The sequence below is a fragment of the Delphinapterus leucas genome, chromosome 9 (genome assembly GCF_059928025.1).
Source record: "Delphinapterus leucas isolate spDelLeu-1000000601 "Yukka" chromosome 9, BTC_Dleu_Yukka2, whole genome shotgun sequence".
NCBI lineage: Eukaryota > Metazoa > Chordata > Mammalia > Artiodactyla > Monodontidae > Delphinapterus > Delphinapterus leucas.
In genome coordinates, this window is record NC_143137.1 from 62,211,489 (window position 1) to 62,235,659 (window position 24,171).

General features: G+C 36.7%; 1 protein-coding gene across 1 annotated transcript; it reads left to right on the plus strand.

Moving 5' to 3' along the window:
- The first annotated feature begins 2,127 nt into the window (after positions 1 to 2,127).
- On the plus strand, positions 2,128 to 7,193 carry NXPH1 (neurexophilin 1). The gene is made up of 2 exons (XM_089917088.1): positions 2,128 to 2,138; positions 5,991 to 7,193. The coding sequence occupies exons 1-2, from the start codon at positions 2,128 to 2,130 to the stop codon at positions 6,820 to 6,822; spliced, it is 843 nt and encodes a 280-aa protein (XP_089773214.1). The 3' UTR covers positions 6,823 to 7,193.
- Positions 7,194 to 24,171: the final 16,978 nt, after the last annotated feature.

The window sequence follows — 24,171 nt, forward strand, 5'->3', positions numbered from 1 at the left end:
ATGGCTCTAAGGGGTCACTGGTGATAAAGCAGCAGATTTTGGATTTAGCCCTGTGATCTCTGACTGCAAACCCCAGTTTCTTAGTTTCTATGCAATACAGCCTCCAGCAACTACTAGGTTAAGGGAGAGGCATGAGTTCCTTTTCTGCTTTTCTATTGTTAAGGCAGCACTGCTACTCCTGGAGCACTGCTTTGTAGCAGAAGGAAATGATGTGTTTTTGATGTATTAAAATACTAACCCATTTCCTCTGGCTTATCACATATAATACAGGAACTCCAAGTATTGTCAATGAGGTGTATGCTCTAAACTTGTAGGAGAGAAACCTCTATGGGCCACATATCCCACCAAAATCTTGGCTGTGGCTAAAGAATCAATGAACCTTCACTATTGAAATAGATGTAAATAAGAATATAAACCATATATGTAATTTATTGAGTACTTACTCTATGCGAGGTACTCTCTCTCCCAAGTTACAAAATGGCATAATACAGAAAGAGCATCCCTCAAAGAGATTATAGTCCTCTTGGTGGAACTCTATGAAAAAGAGTCTAACGTGTCTATAAATATCTGTATGCTTTTCCCTAAACTAGTTAAGAAAGGGTCTGGAGAAAGCATGAGCACATGTAGCCCACCTTGTGGGATTTCACAATACCTGAAATAGAAAAAAATCCTACATTTTTTGGAGAGAGAAGAAAATAAAACACAACAAAATGAGTTAAGAGATGAATGACTATTCTGCCCAGTGTAAGCCTATGGCCAGTAAAGACATTTTTAGGCATGGGACAACTCAGATAGTTTATCTCTTTTGAACTCTTTTTAAAAGAGTCACACAAATCTATACAACCGTAGAAATGAAAATCCAGCTCAAGAGAGGAGGGAGTAAGTTATCTGAAGCAACAGTGAACAGAAAAACCAATGGAATCAAGGCTAAAAAAATAAGTCTAGGTAACCTGGCTGTGAAACAATGTAATAATTAGGGATCTATCACAAAATGTATCCCCAAAATAGAAGTATGATACATTCATATTCTAAAATTCTATTTCCCATTTGATAAAGATGATATACCTGGATGTACTAAGACGTATGCATCTCTAAGATACTTTGTTGACTGGAAAAATACAAAATGCAAATTATAAAATATGACACTATTTATGTAAAATATTTATACATGAAAAAATAGTGAAAATATTTAGAAACAATATACATCAAATATTTGAGGTTTTACCTTTGGAGAGAGAGGTGGGATTGTAAGGGAACAGGGGTTGATGATGAAGATAGGCTTTTAATTTTTAGTTCATAAATCCTATAATGTTTAAATGTTTTGATAAACATATATTAATGTACAATTGAATGATTAAAATGATTTTAAAAATAAAGGAAATACCCTGTGGAGTAGCTAAGCAGTAGCTCTTTCATTTACCAGCAGTAATCTTGGACAAGTCTTTTTTGAGCTTCCATATCGCTGCCTGTAAGCTGAAAATAACAATATTGATCTTAAAGTCTGTGTGTGAGTGAGTGAATGAGTGAGTGTGTGTGTGTGGTTTAAATGAAATGCAATGCCATATGTAAGATGCTAATTACAATGTCTGGAATATAGTATGTCCTTAACCAATAGCAGTTAATAGTATGCAACATATATTCAACCTAGGAAATCATAAAGCTGCCAAAATGAAGTTGTAATCACAGAGCAAGGCCGTTTTGTTGATTAGTTATTCACTAATGAGAGATATTGCTTAAGCATCAGGTTATCTAAAATTTTTGTTTGGCTTAAATACTCATACAGTTGATGAAATAAATACATGATTTTCAAAGTAATCTTGAGATAATTTACATTGAACAGTAATAGATCAACAGTAAATGTGTGGTTTGGTAGAAATTAAAAGGCATCTTATTGCTCTTTTGTAAAAAGAGGTACACAGACATCTGGAGGCACCTCTAGTTGGAGATGTACGTGTAAAAGAGTGAAATGTTTGTATAAAATCTCATAAGGCCAGGAGCATAGTTGAAGTGGCAGTGAAGTTTATTTTTCCCAAGTGGTGCCTTTCAACAATATTTTAAAAGATAATATATTGACATTATGATTGTAAGCCTGCAATGAAAAGATGTTAGAGAAAGCAATGCGAAAGCATGGCCCTGAGGTATGTAAAGGAGGAGCTAGATCAAGATCATTGCAACTTCTTATATGCTTACACTCCCACCAGTCAATAGTAGTCTTTTCTCCCCAGCTCCACACACAGGTCCTGCCCCAGACATGCTCCCTTCATGTTAGATCCTAGCTCTGTCTTTGTTTACGGTTGAAGAAAATGACCCTTCTCTTTGCACCTATATTTGAATGTTCTCAAAAGAAACATATGTTTTAAAATGCATATACCTAATCATGTTGAGTCTTTATGATTCTCATTGTTTCTAAAACAGTTAGGAAAATCACATAATTTGTGGAAATGGTATCACTGGACTAGTGGGTCAACTCCTTTGGAGTGGGCGGGCATTGGCCACTTTTGCCTTGGAAAATTATATTCAGTTAGGAAGTATCTTTGGTGTTTTGAGTCTTTATGTTGAATCTTTATGATTCTCATTGTTTCTAAAACAGTTAGGAAAATCACATAATTTGTGGAAATGGTATCACTGGACTAGTGGGTCAACTCCTTTGGAGTGGGCGGGCATTGGCCACTTTTGCCTTGGAAAATTATATTCAGTTAGGAAGTATCTTTGGTGTTTTCACTGTTATAGGAAAAATTACTCTTTGTAGAAAAGAAGGTTCACGATGCTTTGCCTTTTTGGAATTTAGTCAATTAGAAATTGTCAGATTTTTCTTTTGGTCTCATTTTATGCCATAGTCTTTGCCACCTCTGTTATCATTTGATATACTGACGTGGAAGAATCTTTAGGTGACTTTTAAAAAGAAACTCTTTTATTATGTTTGTAAAATCAATGGTACAGGGTGTTCTCAGTATAAGGGTTTTTTTAAAAAAATGGTATTGTTTATTCAGTAAGGCTCAAAATCGATTTCAATTTTATGTGTACATTTATGTGTTGCAAAAATGAAAATGCTTAAGATGTAAGCAATATAATAGAGTGAGAAAGCCAAGGATTCCTGATTGCATCTGGGAGTAGATGTGTTAAGCTTGCTGCTGTTCGTTGTCATCTTACATCGTCTCTTTACCACTACTGAAACTTGCTTCAAGAAGGTCCTTTGTAGTGAATTCAAAAACCAAGAGGCTTCTTTTCAAGTGTTTATACTTTTTTTTTAACTTGTTACTTTTGTATTCCTTACAGATGCGAGCAAACTCATTAATTCGCAACTTTTTCCTGCTCCTGCTTAGCCAGTAAATCATCAAGTTGAGTTAATCCTACCTCTAAAATATCTCTTATATCCATTTTTTCTTTCTCTTTTTCTCTGCCACTGCCTTGGTTCAAGCTCATTTACTTTCTCGAATGAAGTATTGCAATTTGTTATTTAACTAATTATTCCCTCAAGTTTTCTCCCTACCAATCCACCTTTCAATGTCCAATCGGTGATTTTTCTACAGCCAGGATGACCTACTTAAAAGCAAAACATGCCTAAATTTAGGGATTCCCCATTATATATAATAATAATTTTAAATGCCTTCACAAATTGACCCTAGAACCTTCACAATTTTACCCTAGCCTACCTTCTTCAGGTTCTGCTGACTTCTTGCAACCTCTTCTTCTCTTTATCCTCCCAGTCAATTCTCCCTAATGTTCAGAGGTAAGGAACAATTTTCCATTCTTACGTGTGACATGTTCCTTCTCAACTTTTTACGTTTACATAGTATGTTCCTTATACTTAGGAGAACTTCTCTGGCCTATTCACTATCTGTTGAAGTTCTGAACCTCTTTTTTATCTGCCAGATCTGAGTATCATCTCCTCTGTTACATCTTCTCTACCTTTTAACTTTGACTATGACTCCAAGAATATCATACATAGTGTTGGTTACATCACACTGCTATTTGCTTAACTGATTTCACTATTAGATTTTGAACATCTTGAGGGCAAGAACCATGTCTCATTTACCTTTGTATTACTATTATTTTACTGAATATTAGCAGAATCTCACTATATAGTTATTGAATTAATAAGACAAAATGAATCAGTGTTGTGTATAGTGAACAGATCTGGGGACTTTCCTAAGGACCCTCCCTGATTTTTCATGACTGATATTCTCTTTTAGACATTGCCCTGAAAGGGAAGGGAAGAGAGAATAAGAATATTGAAGGCAGTGTTGATGACTACAACCTGCTTTGATTCTGTACCCAAACTGAGATATTCCAGAGAGGTTTCTTGACTGTCTGCACCACTGGAAGCTGTTCACATCACACCACTGAAGGCTAATAAATTCATTGCATTTGATAGTTGAACAGTTTAATAGATGAACTTATGCTCATGTCTTATTAACCTGAGTTTTACTATCTACTCAACTTGTTATGTTTTTAGACTGTCACAGCAGCACTTTCAAAAGTATATATATATTTAAATTGTTTGCTTTAGGTTTTTGGTTATATAAAAGGGAGATTTTCTTATAAAGATACCCTTTGCTCTCAAATCCTACTGTAAGTTATTCATTTACATAAAATATTACCCAGTGGAATTCAGAGATAAAATGTTTGAGGATGATAATAGTTAGAATACTAATGTTGAACACTCATCGTGTCCAGGTGACCGTCCATTAGTGCTTTAAATGGAGTGTCCTATTTAATTCTCAAAACAGCCATGTGAGGGAAAGCGGCATCATTCTCCTACTCTGTAGAAGAGAAAAACAGAAGTGTAAACAAGTTAAGCAACTTGCCCACACTATACAGCTGTGAAGGATCACAGCCTGGATTGGAATTCCGGGTGTCAGACTCCAGAGTCATAATCACTATAGCTGTGGAGAGTATAATTTAGAAGTAAATTTCTATTCTACCTGAAAATCGGAGGTTGTTCTGCGATCAGAATCTTAGCATCCTCTTCAATAGGTTGGTTCTTTCTCCTTGAAATCTGACACTTCCCTTTTTTTTTTTTTTTTACTCCCTATGTGCTGCTGGTAAATGCACTCTAAATCCTTTTCACTTCTTCTTTGGGACAATTTCATTACTGCTTCATGAGCTAGTGCACCATGATGCATCTCATTACAGCCCCTCTCCTTGATCAACTGTGTTGATGATGAGATACAAGTACCAAGCCATTACCAAATGTATGCTTGTATTTATTCTTTTTGCCACCTGAAGAATGGGAAACTATCTATGTAATTCTAGAGACTAGGATATGTATTCATTTCTTTTATACGAAAGATAAATATAGAGGCTGCAATAAGAACAATGCCTATAGAATTAGGCAAGTACAGATTTGGATGTTTGACCAACTGATTAAATTTCATTGAAACAAAACAAACAAAGACAAAAATAAACTCTAAAATCAAAAGATCTGCACTACTCTTATCAGTTAATGTTTTTCTTCCTAGATCGCATTTTAAATCCCTTAATGGAAAAAATTGTCTTATACAGTATGTTTCTTGCTAATAATGGGTGATCATAAACATGTTATTTTGTTTTGACCAGATAAAATATACTACAGCCTCCTTGCCAAACTAACTTTCCTTATGTGACTGTGGCTATGGACTACCAAAAGCCTATAGTACGTCAGTCGACATATTTCTGAGAATCATACTCTTATAAAGCTTATGGTGATCTTGAAGTAAAAAAGTAACATAATCGTTTGTAAAATTTTATTTTAAGAGTGTTTGGATTTTGGTGCTGAGAAGTAATTACTTTAGTGTGATTTATGTTTGAATTTAATTTGCTTTATTCATGTTAGGTGGCCTTTTTCTCGTCAAATGTTTTTATATAGTCTTTCTCTCATGTTTAGTGGCTTTTATCCACCTACACCCCCTCTCTTCCATCATTGTATGAAATAGAAGTGGTACTTTATCACGGCCTAATAAATATTGGCTAGGTGCTGAAGGTACTTTAATTCCCAGCCTCTGAGAAAGGGCTTGGATCTTTGTGTTGGGTGTTCTCAGATACAGAGATGTAAATGCCATTTTTCTGTTCCATTTGCAGGTCACATGTGCCAATTTAACAAACGGTGGAAAGTCAGAACTTCTAAAATCAGGAAGCAGCAAATCCACACTAAAGCATATATGGACAGAAAGCAGCAAAGACTTGTCTATCAGCCGACTCCTGTCACAGACTTTTCGTGGCAAAGAAAATGATACAGATTTAGACCTGCGATATGACACCCCAGAACCTTATTCTGAGCAAGACCTCTGGGACTGGCTGAGGAACTCCACAGACCTCCAAGAGCCTCGGCCCAGGGCCAAGCGAAGGCCCATTGTTAAGACGGGCAAGTTTAAGAAAATGTTTGGATGGGGTGATTTTCATTCCAACATCAAAACAGTGAAGCTAAACCTATTGATAACTGGGAAAATTGTAGATCATGGCAATGGGACATTTAGTGTTTATTTCAGGCATAATTCCACTGGTCAAGGGAACGTATCTGTCAGCTTGGTGCCCCCTACGAAAATAGTGGAATTCGACTTGGCACAGCAAACCGTGATTGATGCCAAAGATTCCAAGTCCTTTAATTGTCGCATTGAATATGAAAAGGTTGACAAGGCTACCAAGAACACACTCTGCAACTATGACCCTTCAAAAACCTGTTACCAGGAGCAGACCCAAAGTCATGTGTCCTGGCTCTGCTCCAAGCCCTTTAAGGTGATCTGTATTTACATTTCCTTTTATAGTACAGATTATAAACTCGTACAGAAAGTGTGCCCCGACTACAACTACCACAGCGACACACCTTACTTCCCCTCTGGATGAGGATGAATGTAGGGGTGAGACTGAAGCCTGAGGAATTCAAGGTCACATGACAGGGCTGTTACCTCAAGAAGAAGGTCCCATCTGTTGCCTGGAATGTGTCTACACTGCTGCTCTCGTCAACTGGCTGCAAATACGCTCGTGGAAAACAATCTGATGTAATTTCTGCCCAGTCAGCTTCATCTCTCAGTATAGTTGTAAATCACCACAGATTCTAAAGCCACACTTGAAGACATGCTCTCACACATAGATGTACACAGACACACTCTCATATACATTTCAGCTGGCATCCGTCATGATTCTTGTCAAGAGGGCTTTCGTTGTCTGACTCATAATGGTTCAGGATAAACGATCATCAAGCAAAAGGATTAACTAGACAGTGAATGGTTTTTAGCACTTGCTGTTATGGAAATCTCCTTTAAAGTCTTGAGCACATGCTAATCAATAATCCCCACTCATGCATTTCTACTGCTTGGAGTAGCTGTACTGGTAAATACTACTGTAGGAGTATATGCTTGTTAATTGGAAAAAAAAATGTGTCTTTAGAGCTCAGTATTCTTTATTTTATGAACACAACAAGTGTAGTAACTTTTTCCAGCATTCAGTAGGCACATTCAAGGTGATACAAGATGGCTCATTTTTTTCTATGGAGGGAGCCTGTTCTCAGTAAAGATGAGCAAACATTTGGAATTTACATGTGGGCAGACACTGGATTACAGCTTTCATCACCAATCATTGGACTTTTGCAAAGTTGAGACCAGCTAAGGTTGCTTAAAATAAGTTCTGATGATTATATAAGAAGGGAAATGCCTGACAGACACCATGTAAGTTATGTGTCTGTCTTATCTTTACTACACATATTGTAACAAATTCAATATCCTAGTCTTCATTTGTATGAATGGTTTGTATTGTACATAGTTTAACCAAGTGTTATTTGAGCTGCTTATTAATATTAACTATGTACTTGTCTCTCTGCTTGTTATTGGTTAAAAAAGAAAAAAAAAAGGATATGAGGAATCCATTCTATCAATGTAGCTGTGAACCCCATTAAAAAGACAAACTTAATGTACAAAGCATTTATTCAGCTCAAGTATTGTTGAAAGCTATACATATACAACATTACAGTCTGTCTGTATTTAGATATTTTATTTCTGGACAAATGAAATGTACATAAAAATAAAATGCTTAAATTTGAGTTTCAATATGTACTTGTGTAAGATGGTGATTTAAATGGTTCTGACAAGAAAAATGTGTTGGAATACAGTCATGGTTTTGCATCTCATGTCTCTAAATTTGTACAGAACTATCTAAATTGCTATTAGTTGCCCAGTCAAAACAACTTAGGAGTTTAAGTCTCAAAACTGGGAAACAGTTGTGGCATTCAGTATTACATACATTTTTGGTTTGCTGTCATGCTAGTTGTCCAAGAATACCAAAAATCAATGAACATAAGGGGATGACTGAGGTCTCCTAAATTAATTATAGCTAGTTGTTGTTGTTGTTGTTTTCTTGTACAGCGTCTTTATTTAGCAGGATATTGAGAAGGTAATTTTTTTTTCCTTAAAAGAAAGCCAAGATGTCTGAAGATTGTGGCTGACTTTCCCTGATTCTACTGTATTGACTCAACTGAGAAAATTACAATTACAGTGAAGGGCTTCTATGCTCAATTTACATATAGCAAAAGGGATCGATTTATCTATATAGCATTATTTTGGGGCATTAAGCTTTACTTTTTAAAACTAATTACCATACACAATCCCAGCAAAATAAACAGAAGAAGAAATATGTAAAGTAATAACCCATACTTAAGGTCACAAACTGGTGATTGGGATATGAAAAGTCTCAAAGGTTAACCAAAGAGGTCAAATTAAGAACATTCACCCATTCTCATTTTCCCTTCATGCTGCATAGGGGTAAGTATGTTTTCATACAGAAAATAATAGAAGTTCTACAGGGAACCCAATACCACAGAGTTCTAAACTGAGAACTCAATGACTGATTTGACTGAAGAGAGCCTTCAATTGCCAATTAAAGACGCATCATTCTGTTAAGTGTCCATCTCTCAAAATCCTCCAACATAGCTAGACAACCATTTGTATCAATGTATTAATTAATTTGCTGTGGAATTTAGAAGCTGATGTTACAACAGACTTCTCTGGCACAATTGGCAGGAAGAGCTTCATGAGTCCCAGCTGCAGAACATATTTTCCACAGATTAAACCTTGTTATTCTGGGGTTTATTTATCAAAGTGATCACTTAAGAGTCAGTTCTCTCTTAACAAAAAGGAGGATAAGTAAGAAGGCAAAAATCTTTTCTTTTTTTTTTGGATCATTTGATTAGTGGCCTGTGACTTTCATTATGTGGTGTAATCTGTCCTGTAATCCAGCATTCAAGATAAGATGAAAATATGTTTCAGGAAAAAAAAAATATGCTTCAGTCTTCACCCATCTGCCCTACTCTCCAAAGTTCTCATGAAATATTGCTTTTACATTTTTATAAACATATAGAATGCAGCTAATTAACAATGCATTGAATTATTTTTCTGTAGTTTTTCTTTAGAAGGAAAAAGGAGAAAATTAGCAAATCCCTAATGAAGATTTCAATTTTTAAAAATTTAAACTTTTAAGACTTTTTCTGGGCCTGTACTCACATATCCCTAACTCCTATATCATCAGCACCTCCATCTGTGATATAGAAAAGTCGTGATGATATAGAACTTTGATTCAAAAGATTATTTGTATCTAATATACTTCTGTTTTAGACAAGGAAGAGGATGAAGAAAGATGATGAGTAAGAAAATTCAAAGGTTCGCATTAAAAACTTTACTAGGCCAACTTGTTGCTTCAACAAACTGGTTAGTTAAGTTTTAGTTATGCTAGAAAATCATTTGTTATTTGGAAAAAATAAACTTAAAGCTGCCCTAAGGAAATTGCTTTTTCTAGAGTCTTAAATATTCTTTCACACCTTTGCTAAGATATAGGAAAAAAGTCAAGATGGAAATAGACAGCATCTGATGCAAACATGGGTGTGTCATCATTTATTGTTATTTTCAGAAACATTTTAGTAAAATTGAAATTATTATAAAGAAATGATTATTGCAGCTTCTCGCCTCATGGAAGAAAAATGATACAAGTTACTGCTTTATCTATTTATGATAAAAACAATGAATTGTCATGGTATGGTTTCAGTTGAGCATTTTGGGGTCCATGAGTCCTGTGAGAATTTCTCTGCATGAGTAGAAGGGGCATAACTATTAATAGTACAGTACTAAAGTTCTGGAAGTGATTATTCTGGAAGTAATTGAAATACTTGTTAAATTTAAAACTGTGGACAGGAATCTTCAGGTTCCTACATTTCAGCAATAAACTGTAAGCCATATTTTTGCACAGATAGATTAAAAAAATCATGAGAAGCCTGAGAAAGTGTTTGTCTTTTCCCTTTTCCCCACTGCTTTACATGTAAGCAGCAGCTTAACCGATATAAACAGCTCTTTGGAAAAACAATTTGCATCTCCACCATCAACTCTGAATGACAAGTTTTAGCCTGAAGCAAATTCAAATGGCTGTGTTTATTAACTTTGGAAAGACTTGGTTAATGTACTAGTTTCAGACATTTATTGATATTTATTCAATGATCAGTCTTTTTATCTATTTTATATTTATTTTTATCTTTATATTTTTATTCAAATAAAATGAAAATCAGTAGATCAAAAATTAAACATTTAAACACATTAATTTGCATAAAAAATATTACTATTTACCTAGTTTGTAGGTGACAAAAATTGAGGACCTTAACAGAACTGAATCCTGAAAAACTGATTGCTAGGTCAGCTTTTCTCAGGAGTCCCATGGATATCAAAGAATGATTTCAGGGCTTGGGAGCATAAGGAAAACAGTCCTTCTCAATTTAAAATTGTGGTGTATCATTGCTTTTTATATCCAGTACTATCAGAAATACTTTTAAGGAACAAATTTACAGTTACTTTTATTTTTACTAGGATGGCAAAGAACAGAAATCCCATGAGAGTTTTAGTTTCAATATGTTTGTGTGAACAAAGTCTAGAGAAATCACCTAAAATTAGGAGAGTACTTGTGCCAAGTAACTGGCCAAGTTTGATGGAAAGCAGTTTAATATTTATAATTCTGCATTTAGAGGATTATGCCCTTTATTACTGCTGGATTGCAGGATGACTGTAAAGGCCCTAAAGGCGAAGGATACAGAGACTTCCTTTCATTGGCTGTAGTGGCTGTTATGGTTGGAGGTGCCAAGTGTACATTCTCCCAAAATTAGACATACAGCCAAAGCTCTGTTCACATCAACCTCACCTGACAGTTGCTGGATTTCTAATTCCTGATTCTGTGTAAGGCGCCTCAGTAGACAACTGGAATTACTGATTTCTGATACTCAAATTCCTTGACCCAAACACATGAGTAAATTTGGCCATTGAGAGAGTGACTATTTCAAGAAATAATGCCAGAAAGTTGTTAGAGAGCCTCTATTCTCAAATAAGTATTAAATATGTATGTATGTATATGTAATATACATATATATCTACCATTGTTTCTGTTACTGCCAAGATTCACTTTGCCAATTTTCTGAAATCCAGTTTTATTATTACAATTAATTTCTTTTCTGCATTTTATAAAAGTTTTCGGTAGAAGGCAAAAAAGAAATTGTGTACAGTGTAAGATAGTAGTCCGGTTTTTATTCTTTTACATATGCTGTCCCGTTTTCCCAACACTATTTATTGAAGTTTTTTCCTAAAGAGTTTTTATTTGTATAGTTTTAGAGCTCTTTTTGGAGTCATTTTGTCTTTTAGAAGCTTCTCTGTATGATCAAAGACTGCATTCCATTGTCTCTGGGAGGTCTGAGATTCTCTCTTGCCAAGAATGTGCCTCAAGGTAGACTTATCCAAATTAAAGTTTCCAAGTGGCCACCACAATTCCAAATTATCCAAAAGCTCACCCATTTTCCAAAAAGGCACAAGATTCTGATCCATAGGGGGTATACATATAGAAAGCAGGAGTTTTCTGAGCGAGATGGAGGAAAAGTTTTAGACCAGGTGGAACCCATCTTTGCCTTTAGATTCCCTGAGAGTTCATAACTACAAGGGGACCTGTTTCTTAACAGCTGTTCCAAAACACCGGGACTCACGTTTTCCTCACTTTTGGACAGAATGGGGTGACTTACCAAGAAGCTTTAACAAACAAAATAGAGGTATGCACAATAAAGTGGGACAGCTCAAAATGCAAAGGCAGCAGAGCCTGGGCCCAAGAGAGAATTACCCTCAAATTCCAGGGTTGACAAGAAAGCAGTGAACTCAGTGGACTCTGTAGGTACCAGCATGAGTTTGCTCACTAGCCTCAGAGTCAGACGGGGTCTTCTTTGGATCCCACTCTTAATGCTATGAACTGGTAAATGTTCAGAAATAACAGAAGTAAGACCAATAAATCCCTGAAGTAGTAATTAATAAAAGTTTATTGTGCACACACCAAAAGGGCAGTTTGCAAACTGGCAGCACTCAAACCAGAACATGGAATGAGGCTCAGGAGTACATTGTTATAAAGCAGCTTATGTAGTGAGAAGGCAGCGACTGTTTATTCTTCACAGTGACTGGTTATATTTGAATTCTCTTCAATGATAGGGCATTGGTTAGCGGTTACCTCATATCAATTTTGGGAAACGGTTTAAGTTTTGCCTTTGATTTCCAGAGCCATAAGCATGAAACGACTCAGGTCAAGTTAGTGTTGCAAAATAAGCTAAATTAAGGTTTGGATTACTTAAGTGGTTTTGCCTGCTCAGGGAATTTTCAAGCCTGTTCTCCATTTGGGTTTGATTTTAACAAGAAAAAAAAAAAAAAGGCTCCTGCCTGCTTTAGTGAAGATGGTGCCCACCAGCCTCCATTGCCAGAGGGGATCCCAGCAAGCCGCTGCCCCTCAGCCCACCTGCTTTAAAATTAGCAAATAAGCTTCTTTCACACAAAGTATGGCACTTTTCAAAGGGCTGCTTCTGTGCTGGGCACTGTGGCAGGTGAGTCTGTGTGCGGACCCTTTAAGAGCCGTTCTTCTGTGGCCGCAGCCCGTGGCTCTCGCGAGCTCATGGGCATGCGCGCTCTCGAGATTTTTTTCCAAGCCAGGCCTTTTAAGGGCTTGCCTCTCAGGTGTAGGTCTTAATAGTTGGCGTACCCGCCGTGGAGTAGGACTCCTTCGGTCCTCAGGGAGAAGCTTCAGGTTCTGAGCTCGCTTGGATTGTGGGTCACCGTGGAAAGACTGTGTCTCAGCCTTCTACCTGCGTTGATGCGGTTTCCCTCTGTCTGCTCGCCCGACGTGCAGCAGCGGCTCCACGAGTTTTGGGGTTTTTTCTCAGAGAAAATCGTTTCCTATGTAGCTGTCGACTCAGTTTGTCCGTGGGAGGAGCCGAGTTCAGTATCTGTGTTGCCGTCTGAGCCGCAGTGCCTCATAAACCTGTTACGTGAGGTAAGCAGTTGTTATTCTCTCTTACTTTCTTCACCCAAAAGAGAAAGGAGTGCAAGTTTCTGATAATGGCTAATAGTTGTTGAACACGTAAGGATGAGCCCTTGACTGTGCCCGGCCATTTCCGTGTGTCCCCTCACGTAAGCCGAGGTTATAGAGACTCTTCCGAGGCCCCCCTTGCCGTGAAAAGCCTGATGCTTGGAGACATGGAGTAACTTCGCCCAAAGCAGTACAACTCGTGGATACATCCAGGAGTCAAATCCCATCTTCAGGACCCCAGAGTCTGACTTTGAAACTGCTACTTCTCTCTGTTACTCTGTGAAAAAACGTATGTGCAAAATTAGCACATCTAATATGAACATATAATTATATAAAGAAGAGATGAAAAATTCCTTGAATCCATTTGTTTTTCTTCAGCGGCTTGCTGTTTCTCTTATTTGTCCAGGCCCCTCAGAGTCCCGTGTGGCCCGGTCAGTTGCCTCTGCGGTGGATGGGCAGCCCAGGCCAGCCAACCCGTTGTGGTCCCCCAAACTTGTGTGTGTGTGTGTGCGCGCACGTGTGTGTGTGTGTCAGTGTCACCGTCACCCAGTCCCTGCGTTGGAATCTCCTTTCAGGGAAATCTTCCTGTATGTTTAGGAAATTTCAGACCATGGTTTCCATTTATCCTCAAAAATGAGTCAAGTAATTATAATATGGTTTTCAGTCACCTTTTTGTATCATTTCATAATATGTCTTTTTGCCCTTCTGCTCTAAGCTTTAAAGTCTTTTTCTCACAGAGGGAAAACAAAAACACATTTTATTTTCTATGTAAAGCTTAGTGGATGGGGAGATTCGGAAGGATTTGCTCAATCTTCTTTTCTGACATACTTAGTTTTTCTTTTGCTGCTTCTTATTCTTGAAACAAACACACCGAAAAAATTGTAACAATTTTCTTGCTTTAATTCCTCAAGTCTTTTAAAGACCCAGCTCTAAACACAAAAACGGGGATTTACAATACTCTTAATACCCTGGCCCTCTGCCTGTAACAGTGATATGTGTTCCTCTTTTTTCTCTTACTCATGTTTTGCTCATGTTCAAAATTAGCACACTTTGAGAGAACCCCTAAGTGTGAAGGCAAGTTATACTCCATTGGTTTAACTGTCCTGAAATTCTATCATGTCGTAAATAACTTATGAGCCCTCTCTTCATTGTTAACTGAGCCTGAGCTCCACCTTTTCATTTTTCCACAGATTTTAGGGAAAAATCAAATATATCATTAAAATAACACTTGTGTTTCAATCTGTAATGTTTATAATATTTTACTGTATGTAAGTTATGAAAACTAAGGGATGAGTTGAGTTTACAAATATAGTTCTTCATTTTCTTGAGTTCACAGGTTTTTCCTTACCTCCCTTTCTCCCTTCCTCCTTCCTTGCTTCCTTCCTTGGTATTTGCCAGCTATTTCTCATGCAGGGCCTTTTGAAGTAATGCTGCCAACCCCTCCATATGTGCATTTACTTCTTTGGACCACGTGGGCTCTCCTTGACATAGGCAACTACAGCTTTCCAACTCGCTGCTTCTGCGAGTTTTTTTTTTTTTTTTTGAAAATTTATCAGAGTTATTGGGTTTGACCAAAAAAAGTGTTTGTTGCTTTCTCTTCTTTTAGCTTGGGTGAAGTATATAAAAAGGGAGACCTTGGAGCATTAGAGCACAAATTCTACTTTATATGTAATAGAAAAAGTTAAGATTATACAGAGCCAGTTCCTCCATACTCATTTCTCACACTCAGAACAGGTGCTCCTTGTTTACAGGGTGAAGAAAAGGAATTTACTCGTGGAAGGCAAGATTATAAATACCAGTATGATTCTGGGAAAGAGCCTCGTGCTCTCGGGCTTTGTTCTGAGAATAGAAATATTTTGGGATGGAATCTAGGGAAGCTGGAAGTCTTGCAGCAGAGTTGAGATCGCTGTGTGGAGTATCTAGGCCATTGGAAATGGGGTATAAAAAGTGTCATGAAAACAACGAAGTTTTCTTTTGTTATCTAAGAGTGGTGTAAACTTGAGAGAGCCCAGTATACCCACAAGGCCTTGAGTTTGGGACAGGATTGGCAGGAGCAGTCTACCAGACCTGACTACTGGAGCCCAGATGGATGTGTGTCTCTGGGAGGCCTGTGTGGGCTGATGAGGAATGAGGATCAGGTGTCATCTCTTTCCAACACCATGTGAAAGTTTTTTGTAATTTTGGGAATAGGTTGGAGAGCCCCTAGATAGGCTTAAATTGGCTTCATTTGGCTGAGATTTTAGTGTTCTCCGTATGATAGAATTTGGGCTTAAGATAAAAATTAAGTTGTAGAAAGGTAAAAATTACATCTATTCCACAATTGATAATGTGACTTGAAATTAACATCTGCTAGATATTTTCATTCATTTGATAGAAGGTGTTGATATCTGTTTTGTGGAAGGTGCAGCCCTAGCACACTGATTCTGAAACAGACATGTTTTAATCTAGAGATACCTATACTGAAGGACAAAGTAATTTATTAAAATGCAGGAGGATTTTGTGACCTATATGATGATTTCCATCCAATATAAATCTTTTTTTTTATAGCCATGACTACTTAGTCTTCTTTTTTTAATTAATTAATTAGTTTTATTTTTGGCTGTGTTGGGTGTTCATTTCTGTGCGAGGGCTTTCTCTAGTTGCAGCGAATGGGGGCCACTCTTCAAAGCGGTGCACGGGCCTCTCACTATCGCGGCCTCTCTTGTTGCGGAGCACGGGCTCCAGACGCGCAGGCTCAGTAGTTGTGGCTCACGGGCCCAGTTACTCCACGGCATGTGGGATCTTCCCAGACCAGGGCTCGAACCTGTGTCCCCTGCATTGGCGGGCAGATTCTCAACCATTGCACCACCAGGGAAGCCCCAATATAAATCTTTAATTTTATATTGGCTTAAATAACCTTTATAAATAATGGTTTTGGATGAAAGGGATAATTATAGAGATATGAAGGAGATGGTGAAAAGGTAAATATTTTCAACTCACGCCTTTAATCATTCTTTTTATCCTCCCTTTCTCAGTCATGTTTTTACAGGTTATGAATAAATACAGAGCTTATTTCCAAGCACTGGCATACTGAAAGGAATAGAATGTTGAGGATATTTTACAGGGCCCTGTCAAGGGAAATGCCTGGTAGTGAGAATAGAGCTCAACCTAACTCAGGGTTCAAGTCTAAAACTCTTTCCATTACACTGTAATTATACTTTGCCCACTCTTCTTAGGAGCTCCTGCTTGTATATTTGTTTAAAAAAAAAATGTTTCTAGAACTAGATTCATGGTTTACAAGTGTGTTCCAAGAATCCCTAAATTTCCAAAGAGGTGCCTTCTGAGCCTTTAGAGGGGGACATGGAGGCCAAGGAGGGGGTGGTACTGAGCCATCTGCTTAACTTTTCACTCAAGTATTCACTTATTCATTCACAGATTCATTCACATATTCACAGATTTATGGAATGTCTACTATGTGTCATGCATTGGTATGGGTCCTGAGGATACATCAGTGAACAATACAGACAAGGTCCCTGCCCTCAGGCAGCTTAGAATCTAGTGGAAGGAGAAAGCATTCACCAAATGAATATATTGTATGTCTGGTGGTAATTAATACTATGAAGACGAACGAAGCAGAGAGACAGTGTAGAGGTTTATTAGGTGTTTTCTTTCTTTTTTTCTTTTTTTTTTAATATTGGTGGTTTGGAAAAGTGCCTCATCTGTGGTGATATTTGAAGACAGTGATGGAGGTAGTCATATGGATACTTAGGGCAGGAGCATTCCATGGACAGGGAAAAGCAGTTGCAAATGCCTGAGTCAAAGGCTGGCTTGGTGTGCTTCTAAGGAAAGGCAAAATGGTTAGAGTCACTGGAACGGAGTTAGCACTGGAGGGAACCTTTGGAGGGTTTAGAGCAGATGAGTGACTTGATGTGATTTATGTTTTAAAAGGACCACTCTGACTGCAATGTGGAGAACGGAATATAATGGAGGCCAGGTGTGAAGCTACTGTAATAAAGCAGGTGGGAGATGATGATGGCTCAAATTTAGGACATAGGGGTAGCAATATTGGCAGTGAGAAATCACCAGATCCTGGATGTAGAACCTAGGATTGCCTGATGGACTGGTTCTGATGTGTGAGAGGAATCAGTGATGCCTTTTTTATTTTTTATCTTCAGGTTACATATAAAGATAGATGCTTTGTAGAAACAAACATTTTAACACCTGCTTTGGAATTAGCTGGAAGTTACAAATAAGCATGCCCCTTCTGATCTTGATTAACTAATAAGTTTGTTCTATCTCTTTGGAACTGTGGAAGGGAAAGGAATTCGTTTTATTTTTTGAAAAGTCCGTATACTTTGTGCATTCTGACAGTCACTTTATTGCTCTTAAAAGCATTGTGAGGTTTGATGTTTCTGTCTTTAGATGTTGCATTTTAAAAATACATGAAGAACTCTTTCATATAGTATGACTTGTACTGATCCATTGTGAAAATCTGAGGGAAATATGCTTTGATGTAAATTGGAGGGAACAAGTAAATAGGAAAATGTACCTGTAGATTCTTCATGTTCACTTTTAAGCTCAGTTAATGTCTATGCAGACCTGCATATAACCTGCAAGTAGTGTATGGGTTCCAGAGCTGACTTTTATGGAGGCCAAGAAATTCTGCCAATTGTATATATATTCCTTTTTTCTTGGAAGAAAGATCCAAATTTCCATCATATTTACAAAAGTTTTTAAAAGTAAAAATGGTCAAGAACAGCAAAATTGGGTAATAAGATATTATGAACTGATAGGCTGAACCTATGTTAGCAACAAAAGGAAATTTTGAAAGATGTTATGGAACATTACTTAAAAGTGAATCTATTTTATACTTAACCACTTGCAATTTTAAAAATACTTTTGATATGGCTAGAAAAAGTTTTCATTTTAATATTTAACCTCTGAATAAAAATTGAAAAACTAATAGTTTAAACTTTTAAAATATTACCTCATCCTAAAATGTCTGGAAGCATATTTGAGGCATACTTTAAAATCAGATGTTGGCACCAGAATTATGTTAATCTACAAGCCTTTTCAAAATCTGTGAGTACTAACATTAGACCTGAACTCAGTTTTTCCAGAAATGTTCAATCAAAACTCTGAAAACTGAGACTCTACTAATCACGAAATGGAAAGGCTATAGTAATTCATATGTCTAGAAAAAATGGTGTAATGCTCATGTAATTATGTCCTGGCTAGTGCATTTAATCCATATAGATGTACTATTAGACAGTTGATTCAAAAGTATTGTGCCTGGAGATTGAATATGTAGAATTTATATTCATTTAGAAATTTAAATATATGTGGTAGTTGAATAGCCAGTTATAGCCATTGGTTGATGCTGACTCTTATGTCATTAAAAAAACAAAACAATAATAAAAAGTCTAATTGTTTCACTTCGAATGTGGGAATTTATATTCTTTTAAGCCTCTGGGATAACATGTAGTGCTCTCTTGTTATAGAATAATTGTTAGCTATAACAGTGAAGTGTCTTAAATACTATATTTCTAAATATATTGCTGTGAATGATTGATCCTGGGGAGGATGTAGGTCTATGCCAAATAAGACTATTGCAGGGAAAAAGAATTAGTATATTTTCTTCACAATGATGTGTATTTAATTTGATGGCTAAATACAATGAATTTTGCATTTTCCAGCATATTCGAATAGCATATATCTGACTTTGTGGTCAGTTCCTGTGGCTTACATCACTATAGTTGTAAAAAAAAATGTGTTAGTCTTGAAAACAAAGTGGAAATAAAAGTATAAAGGACCCGAAGTTGTCCTTAACTCTAATACCTGTATGGCTAAAATTTCTGAATCACCAATGTATTTTGAATTGTTGAGTGTTCTTTTCTGGTAATGTTGTAGCAGGCACTGACGGTGTCCTGCCCAAGTCCATGCTCCCCTACCACTTCAGTCCATATTAGCTCAACTTCCAACCGTCAGTACCTGCATTTTTTTTTCCCCCAAAGGCTTTCTCTGTCTACTGGAGCCTGCTTTGCTGCTTGTGCAGCAGGTCAGATGTGCCCAGGAACTAACGCTCTGCAGGAGCACAGGGACAGGCTTCCAAAGATGACTGGAACAGCCCTCAACCAGTGATCCTCAGGTGGGATAATTTTTTTTATGTGTGCGCTGTACACTGGTTCACCAAATCCCACAGTAGTAACTTACTTCGTGGAGCACACCTTATTGAGTTCCCTTCTCTGTCTCACTTTTTCACTCCATTACTGATGCCTTCTATAATCATCTCCAGTATAAACTACTTTGATTCAAACCTTTGTCCCAGGAAATGTTTGTGGGAATCCACATTAAGAAAAAAGTAGATTTCACAACTTGTATTCAATTGTGATATTTGCTTTTGGTCATAAATGTATATATCTTTTTATGAGTATAGATTTTAAATCACGTTAATTGAGGTATAAAGTGCAATCATTTTAGGTGTATAGTTCAGTAAGTTTGTGTACAACTGTAACTGCCACCATCACAATCAAGATACAGAACATCTCCATCACCCTAAAAATCTCCTTCATACCCCTTTGTAGTCAATCCTCCACCACACTCAATCTGCCCTCTCTCACTACAGATTAGTTTTTCTTCTAGAATTTCACATAGAGAAAATATTTGTCTGGCTTCCTTTGCTTTGAATTATGTTTTTGAGATTTATTTGTTGTGTGTTTATGAATCAATAGTTTTATTTTAATTGCTAAGTAATATCCCATTGTGTAGAAACACTACAATTTGCTCACCCATTCACACTTGGGTTGCTTCCAGTTTTGACTACTAAGAAAACTGCTTTTTGTGGTCCTGTTTTCATTTCTAAGCGTGGAATTGCTGGGTTGGAATTCCTGGATTTGATGATAAAGTTATGTTTACCTTTAAGAAAAAAGGAAAACTGGTTTACAAAGTGGCTTTATACGTTTTACATTTCTGCCAACATTCTATAAGAGTTATAGTTGCCCTATGTCTTCCTCAACACGAGGTATTGTCAGTCTTTTTAATCTTAGCAATTCTAGTGGATATATAATATCTCAATATGATTATGCTTTTAATTTTAATTTGCATTTTCCTTATCTCTCATGACGTTGAGTGTCTTTTCAGATGCTTATTGGTTATTTAGATAGTTTGTTTTTGTTAAGTGTCTGAAATACTTGCCCATTTTTAAATGATTGAGTTTAGAAATTTTTAATATATTCTGGATACTAGCTTTTAGTTATATGCACTGCAAATAATTTCCCTTGGTCTTAGCTTGCCTTTTCATTTTCTTATTAGTGTCTTTAGAAGAGCAGAGTTTAATTTATTGGGTTTTTTTTTTACGGGTAGTGTTTTTTTGGTGTTCTGCCTAAGAAATCTTGGTCTGCTTCCAGAAGCATTAGAGTTTTACTTTTTTTGTTTTGACTGGTGATGCATTTGAAGTTGGCTTTTGTTTGTGGTATGAAGTAAGGGTTGAAGTATTTCAAGAGGACATACAGTTTTTCCAGCAACAGTTATTGAAAAGACTATCTTTTCCCCATTGGATTATTAGGACAACTTTGCAAAAATTAATTGAATGTATATATGGAGTCTCCTTTTGAACACTATTCTGTTCCATTGATTTATATGTGTATACATTTTGTTTTGATTTCATTTTTCTTCATTTTGATATATTTTATGTTTCTTTGTCATTTTAGGGATCCATGGTACACTTAGAAATGGTCACCAAATATTTGTGAATTTTTTGGACATTTTTTTGTTACTGATATTTGCTTTAATCCAATTATGGTCAGAATATACTCAACATGGTTTCAGTGTCTCGATTTACTGAGATTTATTTTATGGGTCAACATATGGTTTATTTTAGTAGATGGTTCATATGCACTTGGCAAAAGTATGTGTTCTGCTATTGTTTGTTATAATGTATAATGTCATTTATGTAAAGTTGGTTGATAATGTTTAAGTATTCTATATCCTTATCAATTATGTGCATATCTGTTTATTACTGATAAAAGAGTATAATAGCCTGAAACTATTTTTTTGAATTTTATTTTATTTACTTTTTTATAAGCAGGTTCTTATTAGTCATCATTTATATACACATCAGTGTATACATGTCAATCCCAGTCTCCCAGCTCATCACACCACCACCCCCAGCTGCCACCGTTTTCCCCCCTTGGTGTCCATACGTTTGTTTTGTACATCTGTGTCTCAACTTCTGCCCTGCAAACTGGTTCATCTGTACCTTTTTTCTAGGTTCCACATACATGCGTGAATATACGATATTTGTTTTCCTCTTTCTGACTTACTTCACTCTGCATGACAGTCTCTAGATCCATCCACGTCTCAACAAATGACCCAATCTCGTTCCTTTTTATGGCTGAGTAATATTCCATTGTATATATGTACCACATCTTCTTCATCCATTCGTCTGTCGATGGGCATTTAGGTTGCTTCCATGACCTGGCTATTGTAAATAGTGCTGCAGTGAACATTGGGGTGCATGTGTCTTTCTGAATTATGGTTTTCTCTGGGTATATGCCCAGTAGTGGGATTGCTGGATCATATGGTAATTCTATTTTTGGTTTTTAAGGAACCTCCATAGCGTTCTCCATAGTGGCTGTATCAATTTACGTTCCCACCAACAGTGCAGGAGGGTTCCCTTTTCTCCGCACCCTCTCCAGCATTTGTTGTTCGTAGATTTTCTGATGATGCCCATTCTAACTGGCGTGAGGTGATACCTCATTGTAGTTTTGATTTGCATTTCTCTAATAGTGAGTTGAGCAGCTTTTCATGTGCTTCTTGGCCATCCGTATGTCTTCTTTGGAGAAATGTCTATTTAGGTCTTCTGCCCATTTTTGGATTGGGCTTTTTTTTTAATATTGAGCTGCATGAGCTGTTTATATATTTTGGAGATTAATCCTTTATCCGTTGATTCGTTTGCAAATATTTTCTCCTATTCTGAGGGTTGTCTTTTCATCTTGTTTATGGTTTCCTTTGCTGTGCAAAAGCTTTTAAGTTTGATTAGGTCCCATTTGCTTATTTTTGTTTTTATTTCCATTACTCTAGGAGGTGGATCAAAAAAGATCTTGCTGTGATTTATGTCAGAGTGTTCTTCCTATGTTTTCCTCTAAGAGTTTTATAGTGTCCAGTCTTAAATTTAGGTCTCTAATCCATTTTGAGTTTATTTTTGTGTATGGTGTTAGGGAGTGTTCTAATTTCATTCTTTTACATGGAGCTGTCCCGTTTTCCCAGCACCACTTATTGAAGAGACTGTCTTTTCTCCATTGTATATCCTTGTCTCCTTTGTCATAGATTAGTTGACCATAGGTGCGTGTGGGTTTATCTCTGGGCTTTCTATCTTGTTCCACTGATCTATATTTGTTTTCGTGCCAATACCATATTGTCTTGATTACTGTAGATTTGTAGTATAGTCTGAAGTCAGGGAGTCTGATTCCTCCCGCTCCGTTTATTTCCCTCAAGACTGCTTTGCCTGTTCGGGGTCTTTGTGTCTCCATACAAATTTTAAGATGATTTGTTCTAGTTCCTTAAAAAATTCCATTGGTAATTTGATAGGGATTGCGTTGAATCTATAGATTGCTTTGGGTAGTATAGTCATTTTCACAATATTGATTCTTCCAATCCAAGAACATGGTATATCTCTCCATCTTTTGGTTATCATCTTTAATTTCTTTCATCAGTGTCTTATAGTTTTCTGCATACAGGTCTTTTGTCTCCCTAGGTAGGTTTATTCCTAGGTATTTTATTATTTTTGTTGCAATGGTAAATGGGAGTGTTTTCTTGATTTTCCTTTCAGATTTTTTCATCATTAGCATATAGGAATGCAAGAGATTTCTGTGCATTAATTTTGTATCCTATAACTTTACCAAATTCACTGATTAGCTTTAGTAGTTTTCTGGTGGCATTTTTAGGATTCTCTATGTAGTATCATGTCATCTGCAAACAGTGACAGTTTTACTTCTTGCTTTCCAATTTGTATTCCTTTTATTTCTTTTTCTTCTCTGATTGTCTTGGCTAGGACTTCCAAAACTATGTTGAATAACAGTGGTGAGAGTGCACATCCTTTTCTTGTTCCTGATCTTAGAGTAAATGCTTTCGGTTTTCACCATTGAGAAGGATGTTTGCTGTGGGTTTGTTTTATATGGCCTTTATTATGTTGAGGTAGATTCCTTCTATGCCCACTTTCTGCAGAGTTTATCATATTATGGGTGTTGAATTTTGTCAAAAGCTTTTTCTGCATCTTTTGAGATGATCTGGTTTTTATTCTTCAATTTGTTAATATGGTGTATCACATTGATTGATTTATGTATATTGATGAATCCTTGCATCCCTGGGATAAATCCCACTGGATCATGCTGTATGATCCTTTTAATGTGTTGTTGGATTCTGTTTGCTAGTATTTTGTTGAGGATTTTTGCATCTATATTTATCAGTGATATTGGTCTGTAGTTTTCTTTTTTTGTAGTATCTTTTTCTGGTTTTGGTATCAGGGCAATGGTGGCCTCGTAGAATGAGTTTGGGAGTGTTCCTTCCTCTGCAATTTTTTGGAAGAGTTTGAGAAGGATGGGTGTTAGCTCTTCTCTAAATGTTTGATAGAATCCACCTGTGAAGCCACCTGGTCCTGGGCTTTTGTTTATTGGAAGATTTTTAATCCCACTTTCAATTTCATTACTTGTGATTGGTATGTTCATATTTTCTATTTCTTCCTGGTTCAGTTTTGGAAGGTTATACATTTCTAAGAATTTGTCCATTTCTTCCAGATTGTCCACTTTATTGGCATTGAGTTGCTTGTACTAGTCTCTTAGGATGCTTTGTATTTCTGCAGTG